The sequence below is a fragment of the Malus domestica genome, chromosome 16 (genome assembly GCF_042453785.1).
Source record: "Malus domestica chromosome 16, GDT2T_hap1".
NCBI lineage: Eukaryota > Viridiplantae > Streptophyta > Magnoliopsida > Rosales > Rosaceae > Malus > Malus domestica.
This window is the reverse complement of record NC_091676.1, coordinates 5,616,941-5,629,615: the sequence shown is the minus strand read 5'-3', so window position 1 is coordinate 5,629,615 and position 12,675 is coordinate 5,616,941. Positions and strand designations below refer to the sequence as shown.

Below are 12,675 nucleotides of genomic sequence, written 5' to 3'. Positions count from 1 at the left end.
CATTTGGATGCGTACTCCCATCCCAACCTCACGAGAGATTTTTTAATATGACCATCACACGAGATAGTATATCACGTGTCTTTATATAAATGATGAGTTATGTACGTTAAAAGGTTAATAACTTAAAAATTAAAATTTTTCATAATTTTTATTAAAACACGTAATGTATACCATCTTCCCGAATAAAAATTTCTCCAACCCCACCACTCACTGACCGCTATAAACTTAATAGAGATGCCTTTACGCTGCCACAACAACTGCCGTCTCTCGCTCCCTCTCTCCCTCCTTTTTACTTCCTTTTATTTGACTCTGCCTGCCATTAAAGCTTCCGCCTCGAGCTTTTGCTTCCAACAAACAAAAACCAACAAAAAACCAACGACCAACAAACAAACGCTAGCTCCTTCCAGCTCTCTTTCTTTCTCTCTCTCTCTCTTGTTTCTCTCTCTCTATAATTATGCTATGGTGAATTGGCGACGGTTGTCTTGTTGATATCTGAGCGCGAGAGAGAGAGAGAGGGAGGGGGTTATGGGGGCGTGCGTGTCAAAGCCGGAGGGGTGCGTCGGAGGGAGATTGAGCTCGTCGAAGAGGAAGAGAACCCGGAAGAGGAGGAGAGACGGGCGGGCTAAACAGACTCCGGGTCGGGCCGGTCGGTTGTCGGAAGGATCGCCGGACAAGTTTGATCGGTCCGCCCCGCCTGATCGCTCCACCTTCAACAACCCCACTTTCCAAGGTCCATTTTTTCATCTCTCCCTCTCTCCCTCTCTAGAATCCTCTGTTTTATAAGTTGTTAAATGGTGAAATTTTGGAGCTTTTTGTTTGGAATTGAGTTATTTTTCTGGTATTTATAATTCTGGGTTTTTCTTTTTTTGTTCATGGGAAAATTTGAGCTTTCTTGTGAGTACTTATCTTGATAATTAAAAGAACGTGATTGATTAAGATAATAATTAAGAACATCATAATTAAGATTGAGCAATTGACCAGAGAACATGCTGTAATTTTCTTTGAGAACCACCAAATGTTTAATTTATGCTATGATTTTGTTTCTGGAAAGGTTCAGTCTTTAAGTAAATCCGTCTCGGAGCTAGTTCATATTTGATATGAAGCAAGAAGATATTGCTACTGAAAGATTATGTTGTCTTGGTCTTTTAATGCAAATGGCATTCTGGAACAGAATTTTATCCGACAGATTATTCAGGATTTCGGTGGCATTTTCTTTTTCTTCGAACATTGTAATTCTTAAATTGCGTTTTACTGTAATTTTTTCTATGGCAATGGTTCCTGATTGTTGTTAAAAATGTCATCGCATCCGCAGAAGGTAGTGAAGACGCATGGTTTGATCCGGTTGCAAGATTTGAGTCCGACTGCGATGAAGATTTCCATAGTGTTCAGGATGGTAAAGTTTCACAGATGTCTGATTTCAGTCATATTGTATTCATTTTCATGTTTTTTTCTGATTAATTAGATGCTTTTATGTTTGAATTACTGAAAGTCTTGATATTTGCAGAGGTGTTATCTGTGAATGGATTTGAACGCGTATCCGTATCAAGCAATTTGTCATTGAGAGATGCCAATTGCGGAGAGTATAATATTATTGACCTGCATGCCTCATCGGCTGATCAGATGCATAAGAGAGGGGATTCTGCAAACAACTCTGTCAGTGTAGTTTCTCAGAAGAGCATTAATCATATCATGAGTGGTAATGACGTTGATGGACATTCGACTGCTGAAGCAAACCAACCTGTGTTCCTTGATGAAATCTCCTCTTCTGTGGATGAATCTTCTACCAAGGAGGAAGGAATATTGGACAATTGTGGGATTCTTCCAAGCCATTGTCTGCCTTGTCTTGCTTCAACTGTTCCATCGGTTGAAAAGAGAAGGTCACTGAGTTCTAGCCCTCCAAGTGCAAGGAAAAAGGCTGCCATAAAACTTCCCTTCAAATGGAAAGAAGGACATCCTAACGCAAGTTTATGTAAGAACCAGAACTATGTTTTGATGTGCCAATATGTTACATGCAAATGGTAGACACACATATTATCCTTTTCTTTTTTATCGTATTATCATGAGTATGCATTTTCTTTAGTCTTTAGACGCAGTATTGGCATTCGTCAAGCAGGTATGTTCAGTTTAGCATAAAGATGTCATAATATTTCGTTGTAAGTCTTAGTGTTCGTATATTTTAAGCATCTTGACTCTTTAGTCTAGCGTAAAGATATCAATATGTAATTCCTTTAACTAATCCTTTTTTTTGGGCATATTTCCAGTGTCCTCAAAGATGCTTCTGCAAAGACCAATAGCAGGTTCTCAAGTTCCTTTCTGCCCTATGGAAAAGAAAATGTTTGATTCTTGGTCACATATTGAGCCAAATTCTTTCAAAGTTCGGGGACCGAATTATTTTAAGTAAGATTCCCAGAGGAAAGTATTCAATTACTTAAAGCACTAGTACATGTACATATGTACATATGTACATTCATATAGGTATAGGACATATTCATAAATAAATTCACACACTTTTTATGTTAACATAATCTAATAAAAAATAGTAGTAGTTGTAAAATAGTGATTGTAAGTGGCGTCCATCAAAATTTGATATTCTTTGTTGCAGGGACAGAAAGAAGGAACATGCTCCCAGCTATGCTGCATATTATCCATTTGGTCTTGACGTATTTTTATCTCAGCGAAAGATAGATCATATAGCTCGGTTTGTCGAGCTGCCTGTTGTTAGTTCTTCTGGAGATCTTCCCGCTATTCTTGTTGTAAATGTACAGGTAAGTTTGATCTCCCTCTCCTCTCCCCGCCTCTCTCCTTTTCTAATTCTCCTGTAATGCACAGTTGTCCATCTTTTCTAATACTCTGTTATTCTTATGCGGAGTATGCCCTTAGTAGTAGACTTCCCAAACTATCCAGCTCGGATTCAGAAAATAAGTTGAATCGAAATACTTTCTAAATAGCCAATAAGCTGTAACAGTTGAGGAGTTATACCCTTCCACCTGTGACAATAATTTTCCAGGCTAGGTTCTAACTTTAAGGCTCTCCCACTCTACCCACCGACCACCGTCCACCGCTTAAACAAAGGTCGGGGCCAGACAAATGCATCTTGCTCGTTTTAAATTTGTAGCTCAAATTGAGTTCAAGATGGGTAGTTAGTTTAGATACCTTCTCGTTAGTTAATGAGATTCAAATGGCTTTGCTTTCTAGATATGTGTAAATATGTTCAGATTTTGTAATACTGTCCTTTTCGTTAATTCTACAGGTACCGTTGTATCCTGCTGCAATTTTTCAGGGAGAGACAGATGGAGAAGGGATGAATTTTGTTTTGTACTTTAAGCTTAATGATATGTACTCTAAAGAACTTCCACCTAATTTTCAAGAAAATATCAGAGTAAGATGGAGCCTTTTTGAAGATTCTGTTGTATTCCCATTTCATATTGAACTTTATTCGTAAATATCATATCTTCATCAGTTATGATGCTGGGGGGAATCGTAGCATACCTTAATAATTTACTAATCCATGTCCATGCCTTTTTTCAAACCAGAGGTTAATTGGCGATGAAGTAGAAAAGGTCAAAGGTTTTCCTGTGGACACAATTGTTCCCTTTCGAGAGAGGTTGAAAATATTGGGACGTGTTGCTAATGTGGAAGATCTTCACTTGAGTGCACCGGAGCGGAAACTTATGCAGGCTTACAATGAAAAGCCCGTTCTTTCACGTCCTCAACATGAATTTTACATGGTGAGTGTGTTTGGATTACTTTAATTGCTTACTTCAGTCTTCCAAATTCGCAATCGATTTATATGGCTTCTTAAGTGTTTCTTTTCTTGCTAACCGTAATGGATTTCAGGGAGAAAACTACCTCGAGATTGATTTGGATATGCACAGATTTAGTTACATCTCTAGGAAAGGGTTTGAAGCGTTCCTAGATAGACTAAAGCACTGCATATTGGATGTCGGGCTCACGATTCAGGTGATTTTCCCGGTAGCAAGTTTCAAACTTCTATAATTAATCCCTTATTCTGTTCGTTTGCTGGCCTTTTGAAGTTATTCATCCATACCTTATATTTGCATTTCGAAACAGGGGAACAAACCCGAAGAGTTGCCGGAGCAGATCTTATGTTGTATACGATTGAACGGAATTGATTACATGAACTACCACCAACTGGGGTTGACCCAAGATCCCCTTTAACCCCCCCTGTAAGTGATGGGATTATGTAAATCTTATAATTATTCATTAATACAGCTCAAATTCAAGAAGAAATTCTGTCATCTTTTGTGTCGTTTTATACTCTAAAGAATCTCCATGAACTGAGGCAACAAGCATCCTTCAGTTTTCAAACTACTTAAAAGATCAGATGCTTGAAAGAAATATAAATTTATATAAATCGGAGATTTAGAGCTCTATTCCAAAAGTTATTTGGCTGCATAGATAGGAGGCCTTCAACTAGGCTTTGCAGGGAGCCAGAGGCTTTCCGCATAAGCCATTGTTTCCGGAGTAAGAGCTTTTCGGAAAGTCACTGAGCGGTTTACCCTCTGGGATTTTCCCCTCCAGAAGATTGTCTGATAAGTTCAACGTTTTTAGCTCTCTCAACTTCAACAACCCGTATGGAATTTTCCCGGAAAAGCGGTTTTGCTGCAACTCGAGAGTCTTTAGCATGCTTAGATTTCCCAAGGCCTCTGGCAAGTTGGAAGCTAACTTGTTTGCGTGGAGATCAAGCAAAATCAACCTTTGCAAGTTTGCGATTGAGTCGGGGATCTTTGAAACAAGTGAATTATCGGACAGGTTTAATGAGTAGAGCGCCTGAGCAAACTTTCCATCTCCAATCCATGTCGGAATGCTTCCGGTGAGATTGTTGGCTGATAAGTCTAGTTCTTGTATGAGAGTCAGAATCGTGCGTAAGAGCTCTGGAATTTGGCCCTGAATTCCGCAACTTGCCAAGGAAATTCGAGAAAGAGGCAACTCTGCAAACCATTTTGGAACGGAGGAGAATCTCAAACGGTTGAATGACAGATCGAGCGAGTTGAGATTTTTGAGGGAAGACATCTCAGAAGGCAGTGATCCTTGAATCATATTGTGAGCGATGTTGAAGTATGCAAGATGTGAGAGTTGACCAATGGATTTTGGAATTTCTCCTTCAAGCTTGTTATTTGATAAGAAAGCAACTTCGAGCGAAACCAGATCTCCGAAGTTGGGTGGTATTTTTCCGATGAGTCGATTATTCTGCAGCCTTAAGAGCCTGAGAGAAGTCATTTTCGCAGAGCTTGACGGGAACGGAATTGGCCCCTCAAGAAAATTAGTGTCCAACCAAATAACTTGAATGGCTGAAAGATTAGCCATTGAAGGTGGAAGCTTACCGGACAAAAGATTGTTTGAAAGATCAAGGTCTTGCAAGACTTGCAACTGACCAATTCTCTGTGGGATGTGACCAGTTAGAGAATTGCTATTAAGATCCAAATGCACCAAATTTGTCAAACTTGCAAGTGAATCTGGCATACAACCCGAAAGGCGATTCGAGTACAATTGTAGCGAACTCAGATTCTTAAGGCTACCAATGCTTGATGGGATTGACCCAGAAAATTTGTTCCCAGGCAGAAAAAGTTCTTCTAGATTTGAAAGCCTACCAATGGATTCTGGTATTGGTCCAGTGAGGCTGTTTTTGTAGAGGTAGAGCTTTCGGAGACTCGGAAGGCGAAAGCCTATGAGTTTTGGGATCTTCCCGGAAAGGCCAGAGTAACCACCAAGATGCAGAACTTCAAGGAATGATATGAGAGTTATTTTGGAAGAGAGAGAACCTTCCATCCAGGCATCGAAAGGAGCATCATCTTTTGTCATGAAGCCTGGTAGGTTGATCTCTGTCACTCTGCCGGTCCTATTGTCGCAGGTAATGCCATCCCACGCGCAGCAATCACTGCCAACCCATGTCGCTAGGCGGTCGGAAGTGTCAACGTGGATTCCGGCCTTGAAACTGGTTAGACCTTTGAGGTCATCGGGGTTGCATGCTCGGTTGGGACTCGTGTTTCCCTCTCCAACTGTTGAGAGGGTGATGAGTAGCACAAACCCCCATAGAAACTTGGTCATCTTTGCTTAATTAATTGGGGATTTGGAGAATATTTGTTCTGAGTTTAACTTGTATTTTAGGGCTTAATATATATAGGCATGGTCGGATAAAACTTGTCTTGTACTTGAAGAGTAAATCTTTGCAACCATTTTTTCGACTCGTTAAGATGCCATAATTATGCACTTACTTTGATTTGGAATCCAATGGTTGAAATGCCTTAATTATGCACTTACTTTGATTTGAAATCCAATGGTTGAAATGCCTTAATTATGCACTTGCTTTGATTGATCATGTATTCTTGTATTATTGTTAGTAGCGAAGTTAGAAATTCTACCAATGGGGAGTCAACCTTAAATATCCATAAACTTAAATTGAAAAAAAAAAAAATCATGAATGCTTATATAATAACACAAAATCATAGTTTGAAAACTCATTGAAGACAATTTAAAATGTATTTTGTATATTAACTTCTAAATTTCTAAAATTGGAAAGTATTTGCAAACTTGTTTTACGCATGAAGAGTAAATCTTTTGTACTATTTGTGCAATGTGTTCACAAAATTCAATATAAAAGTAGATTTTGCATATTGTTTGTGATCGTAGAATCTTGTATATCCAGTATGATAAACGAAAATCTTATATGTATTTTGTAAACTATTTAATGTAGGACTAGAGCAAGGAAACACGATGAGTTGCTTATCTGAGTAATTAATAATTATACTGTAACGTTTTATGTTTTGTTTCTAACATAGGTAGATCAAGGATGGCAATGGATCGATTTGGAAACGGAAATGCTATATCCATCTCTATAACCACAAAAATTAACCATATCCATAACCGCAAATTAATCATCGGGTATTATCTATAATCATAACCACCGGATAATGGATTTTTTATCGGTTAACGGTTATATCCATCTTCATTAATACAAAAAATATATTCGCCCAATTGACGCATGATAATTTAGTAAATATTAATTTCGTCATTAAATATTTGATGTATAAAATGATTTAATTAATGGATCTTGTGGAACATAAAAATTAAAGCTAAACATTGATAATGTTGGTTGATCTTTGATATCTCGCATAAATACTATTAAATTCTCATAGATTTTGATTAATATCAAAACTTTTGAACTTTGCCCCAAAATAAAACTCACACAATGCAATTTTTGTATTCTCAAGGTAATGGATTCGGTGAATAATGAAATACATATAATTATATTATATATTATTCAGTTCGGATTCGAGTACGGATATGGATTGGGACCCCTCTAACCATATCCAAAACCATAACCGAATAATATTCACGGTTTTTCCCCATACCCAAGATATACCCAAATTTTCATACTCAAATCCAATCCATTCGGACGGTTATCCACGATTATCAGGTTTAACGGTTAGAATTGTCATTCCCTCTTTTTCCTTCCTTGAGAATTTTTTCATGTGGTTTGCCCAGGACGAAGTTTTTTCAGGACCACTTTCTTATCCATGCTCTCAAATTAGTTCCTTTAATGACCAAAGAAAGTGTTTGCACGTGATGGTATTTACCAAAACACAATCCTCCATGTGATGGCCTTGTTTATTGTTTAAACAAGTCAAAGGAAATTAATGAATCAGAGTATTTTGCTTCTAATTAATCATAAAAAAATGTTGAATTCTCCTTTTTCTAGTAAACTAAAGAGTGGTTTGCATTCCGATTCATATTCCCATCTACATATGTTATATTTCCTAATTTAAGTTTGAAATTATTAAACATACTAATCTACATGTGCTTCTACATATGTTTTATTTCTTAATTTAAGTTTGAAATTATCAAACATACCATTCTACATGTGCTTCATTATCTTCTTCAATATGTACAAGACGTAACATGAATGAGAAGCACATGTAGGTTTAGCCAGTTGTTTATGATAGTGTTTGGGCCCAAAATAATAGTTTGGGCCGAAGGTAGGATCATCCTCGGCCCGGGAGGCCGTGCGGCGAGAGGGCCATGGATCGTTCAACCCGTGGGCTTCCAAGCCTAGGTCGGATAGATCATAACGCAAGTCGAGTCCTAGTACAATGAGGAGTCTCGGCGGGATCAGTAACCCAGAAAGCGAATCCGGCTCAGTTAAGGACTAGGTTCACAATCCTAGTGAAGATAGGACTGGTCGAGGTGGTGTTGATCCGGAAAGGAAGACCTAGTCCGAGTAGGATTTTAACTTGGATTCAAGATACAGCGCTATAAATAGGGGAAGTTGTGCGTCAGAGAGGGACCCCTGCAAATCAATACAAAATTGCCCTGCGCAAATTCTCAACAACTTGAGATCTTTTTCCTTTTTCTTTTTCGCTGACACATCTTCCGTTGGCATCAACAGCACTGTGGAAGCAACCGGTGATACCTTAAGTCGGCATAGATAGCTCTGTCACCGTAGAATTAGTCGTTCTCGCAGTATCTTCCGTTGGCATCAACAGCACTGCGGCGAGAGCGGTTGATTACCTATCCAAGTCTCGGTCGAGAAGGGTTTCTAAATCCTTATTGGTCGAGGTCATCTCATTAGCCTTCTCGGCGAAGTGAGGTGTTACAGTTATTACATTCGGCACATTGAAAGCCGAATTTGATATTGAACTTCGTAAGAATAGTAACCTTGTCTTCAGGTTTGAGAGCCCAAGAGGCCGAGACGTGTTCCTTTCTCGGCCGCAATCGCAAGACGCAGAAGTCAGCCGCGCACCCAACGCAACATCAACAAAATTTACTCCGAGGCCGAGCTCGGCCGACGAGTTGGCACGCCCCGCAATCACCGAAGGACGTAGTTAGCTTTTAGATTACTCGGCCTGCGCGCCACGTAGGCTTTGTAGTTTCTAGGGTCAACAGATAGTATCTTCGGCCCCGAACTTACTGACCAGCAATTCCATATAGCTCATCGTCCAACACATTTGGGTTTAGGCAGTTATTTATGATAGTATCTCCAGCCCTGAACTTACACACTAGTTGTCAACATCTTTATAGCTATTTGAGCTACTTCGGCAAACCAGTCGTCCTCCGGCTAAACACTGCCCAAAATAAATAGCTTTATCAAAGGGTTACACTTACACTGAGCAATGCTAATAGTTTCATCAAAGGGTTACACTTACACCGTGTGCTAATATTCCCTGATAAATTGATCACTGAAAAAACAAAAATAGCTATCGAGCGAGTTTTACAATGGTGCCATTTGATTCCGAGTGCCTAAAGAGATTCGCATGTGTCACCGGTTGTTTATAACTATGTATCTATCTTTCTCGGCACAAATTAATTTTTTTTTCAATTTTTTTTCATCAGATGTGATTATGAAAATTAGAGAGAGAGCGAGAGAGATAGAGAGAGATTGGGGACCTTATCACTCATGGCGTGGCATTTGGTGGTGACGTTGACATCGTGGTCGAACTGGGATGTTTTGAAGGCCTTGAGGCGATCTTTGAGTGGAAGATTGCCTTCGAGTTCCCACGAGTCTCCGATGCTCGACGAAAACGATCCGTGTGAAAGATGTGAAAACGTCGTCGAGTTCATTGTTAATTAATGTCAATTAACTGTTTAATTAATTGGTTTTCACGTTTTAATTAATCTGTAAGCAAAATCAATGCGGTGATTTCATGATTTTGGTCAGAGAGATAGAGCTTGCAGTGGGAGGAGGAAGAGGAGGCAGACACAGGCGGGAAAACGATATGCTCATCCTTTGCAACCATTTTACAAACACTTAGGACTCGCTCGCTTTATTCTATTTGGATTTGTCGTAACCATCCGTTGGCCTAAAGAATGGAATCTATCATAGCCGTTGGATCTTCACTTATATAGTTTCGTGTTTTGTTTGTAAAATTGTTCGTAATATTAGAATTGTATCTGTTTGTAAGTGTTTTTATAATGACTAATTAAAAGTGTTGCTAAGAACATTTAACAAAAAAATTTTAAGTATTTATAAAAGCAATTTGAGGTGTTTTTTAAGTTTTGCACATGAATTTCGATAAAAGTTTCAACCTGTTTTTTTATACAAAAGATATAGAGAGTGGGAAGGAATTTTTTCAATAAAAATTATTGTGTGCTTCTAACCGAAGTTTTTTTAATTAGCAAAAACAATTACGAGTAGAAATATTTTCTGCATAAGCATTTACGAATTTCCGATGCATGAAATAGCTCCACAATTTGACTTTCGTAACAAAAAATATAATCCAAATAAGAATAACTGGTAAACTTTTTGTTCTTATCAAACATCAATTTCATTTGAAATTTGATTATTCCCAAACAAACAATAGGAAAATAAAAATACATATTTTCTTCTTGGTAAACATTCTATTTTCCCGTGCCATTTATTTCTACATAAACATTTAACTAGGCTAGAAAAAGTATACTTAAATAAGCTAGTAAATCAAAGTTTTAAAAACATTTGAAAAAGGGACACTTTGGATACGGTCCTAACTACCAATGTTATTTGATTGAAACCTTTGGAGTTTTTAGTTTTTGATGGAAGTCCCTGACATTAATGTATAATGTGTTTCTATGTAGGTATTATATTTTTAAATTAAAAATAAAATTTGTAGTTATTTATATTAACGAGATTTAAATTAAAACCCATAATATATGGGATTAAAAATATTAAAGATAAATTATACTCTCCAATATATTGTGTATATACATGTATACATGGATACGTTCATAAAAAAACTAACCAAAAAATTATTGTACCAAAACTTGGGTATATTTTTCAAAAAAAGAAAAGAAAGAAAAGGGCTTAATAACATTATTAATTTCTTCTATTAAACGTGACATGGATACATTCTCAAATCAACGAAATAGAATGTACCCTTATAAGTTTAAAAATAGATTATTATTAAAAAGATTGAATGAAATTTATATAAAAAATGGGTACATATTATATTAAAAAAAGGGTACATTTTTCATATAACAAATTGGTATATTTAAGAATGGGTACATATCAATTTTTTATAAAAATTAATGGGTACAAACTTATTCTTATTTTATTTTTTATATATTTGAAATGTTTGAATTGAAGATTAATTAAGAGTTTAATAAGGGTGCGAGTATTAAAACTCTAAATCAATTACTAATTTTTATTATGAAAATTATGTAACTTACATGTAATTCATTAATATATTAATGCTAGGAACTTTGATCAAAATATAAAGGGTAAAAGACTGTTTACTACCCTCATGTTTCATGGTTTTCAACATTTAGTACATCAAGTTTTTTTCGTCTCAGAGTCATACATAAAGTGTAAATTTTGGGACAATCTCATACATCCTTTAGTCAAACTGTTAAATTTGCCGTTAATTGTGACGTGGCACCCATGTGGACAATGACTGGGCGCCACGTGTCAGCCACGTTTTTTTTTTTTTTTCTTTCTTCTTTTCTTCTTCTTCTTCTTCTTCTTCTTCTTCCACCCGACTGCAACATTTTTTTTTTCCTTCCTCCTTCTCCTTCATTCCCCTTTTTCTCCTTCTTCCTTCTCTTCCTCCGAATCTGGGGAAGTTTTTTTTTTCTTCCTCCTTCTTCCTTCCTCTTCTTCTTCTTCTTCTTCTTCCTCCGAATCTGCCCAGATTCGGTTTTTTTTTTTTTTTTTTTTGAGGAAGATGAAGAGGAAGGAGGAAGGAAGAAGGAAGAAGGAGAAGAAGAAGGAAGAAGGAGGAAGAAGAAGAAGGAAGGAAAAAAAGAAAAGAAAAAAAGTTGCAGTCGGAGGAAGAAGAAGAAGAAAGAAGGAAAAAAAAAAAAAAAAAAAGCCGAATCTGGGCAGATTCGGAGGAAGAAGAAGAAGAAGAAGAAGAAGAAGAGGAAGGAAGAAGGAGGAAGGAGGAAGGAGAAGGAAGAAGGAGGAAGAAGAAGAAGAAGAAAAAAAAAAAAACTTCCCCAGATTCGGAGGAAGAAGAAGAAGAAGAAGAAGAAAAAGAAGGAGAAGGAGAAGAAGGGGAAGGAAGAAGGAAGAAGGAAGAAGGAAGAAGGAAGAAGGAGGAAGAAGAAGAAAGAAGGAAAAAAAGAAAAAAACGAATCTGGGCAGATTCGGAGGAAGAAGAAGAAGAAGAAGAAGAAGGAATAAGGAGGAAGGAGAAGGAAGCAGGAAAAAAAAATTCCCCAGATTCGGAGGAAGAAAAAGGATAAGGAGAAGGAGAAGGAAGAAGAAGGAAGAAGGAGAAGAAGGGGAAGGAAGAAGGAGGAAGGAAGAAGGAGAAGGAGGAAGAAAAAAAAAAAATCCCCAGATTCGGAGGAAGAAAAAGGAGATGGAGAAGGAAGAAGAAGGAAGAAGGAGAAGGAGGAAGAAAAAAAAAAAGTTTGCAGTCGGGTGGAAGAAGAAGAAGAAGAGAAAGAAAAAAAAAAAAGTTCGCAGTCGGGTGGAAGAAGGAAGAAGGAGAAGGAGGAAGAAAAAAAAAAAAGTTTGCAGTCGGGTGGAAGAAGAAGAAGAAGAGAAAGAAAAAAAAAAAGTTTGCAGTCGGGTGGAAGAAGAAGAAGAAGAACAACGTGTCACAAAAAAAAATGTGGCTGACACGTGGCGTCACGTCATTGTCCACATGGGCGCCACGTCACAATTAACGGCAAATTTAACAGTTTGACTAACGAATGTATGAGACTGTCCCAAAATTTACACTTTAAGTATGACTC

General features: G+C 37.5%; 2 protein-coding genes across 2 annotated transcripts; one reads left to right on the top strand and one right to left on the bottom strand.

The window, feature by feature from the left end:
* The first annotated feature begins 249 nt into the window (after nt 1-249).
* LOC103402953 (uncharacterized) lies at nt 250-4,259 on the top strand. The gene is made up of 9 exons (XM_008341741.4): nt 250-730; nt 1,313-1,393; nt 1,505-1,969; nt 2,262-2,397; nt 2,603-2,765; nt 3,251-3,379; nt 3,534-3,728; nt 3,838-3,960; nt 4,072-4,259. Exons 1-9 carry the CDS (start codon nt 526-528, stop codon nt 4,177-4,179), a joined length of 1,605 nt encoding a protein of 534 aa, XP_008339963.1. The 5' UTR covers nt 250-525; the 3' UTR covers nt 4,180-4,259.
* A 175-nt stretch (nt 4,260-4,434) lies between these two features.
* On the bottom strand, nt 4,435-6,069 carry LOC103402954 (probable LRR receptor-like serine/threonine-protein kinase IRK). Its single transcript, XM_070815453.1, has one exon. The coding sequence runs from the start codon at nt 6,067-6,069 to the stop codon at nt 4,435-4,437; it is 1,635 nt and encodes a 544-aa protein (XP_070671554.1).
* Between the last annotated feature and the right edge of the window lie 6,606 nt (nt 6,070-12,675).

What these genes read in the sequence shown, in the direction of transcription:
- LOC103402953 (XM_008341741.4), top strand. Translation starts at nt 526, where the DNA reads ATGGGGGCGTGCGTGTCAAAGCCGGAGGGGTGCGTCGGAGGGAGATTG. An exon ending in CGGGGACCGAATTATTTTAA is followed by an intron (nt 2,398 to 2,602) that starts GTAAGATTCCCA and finishes TCTTTGTTGCAG; the next exon opens with GGACAGAAAGAAGGAACATG. An exon ending in CTCAACATGAATTTTACATG is followed by an intron (nt 3,729 to 3,837) that starts GTGAGTGTGTTT and finishes AATGGATTTCAG; the next exon opens with GGAGAAAACTACCTCGAGAT.
- LOC103402954 (XM_070815453.1), bottom strand. Translation starts at nt 6,069, where the DNA reads ATGACCAAGTTTCTATGGGGGTTTGTGCTACTCATCACCCTCTCAACA.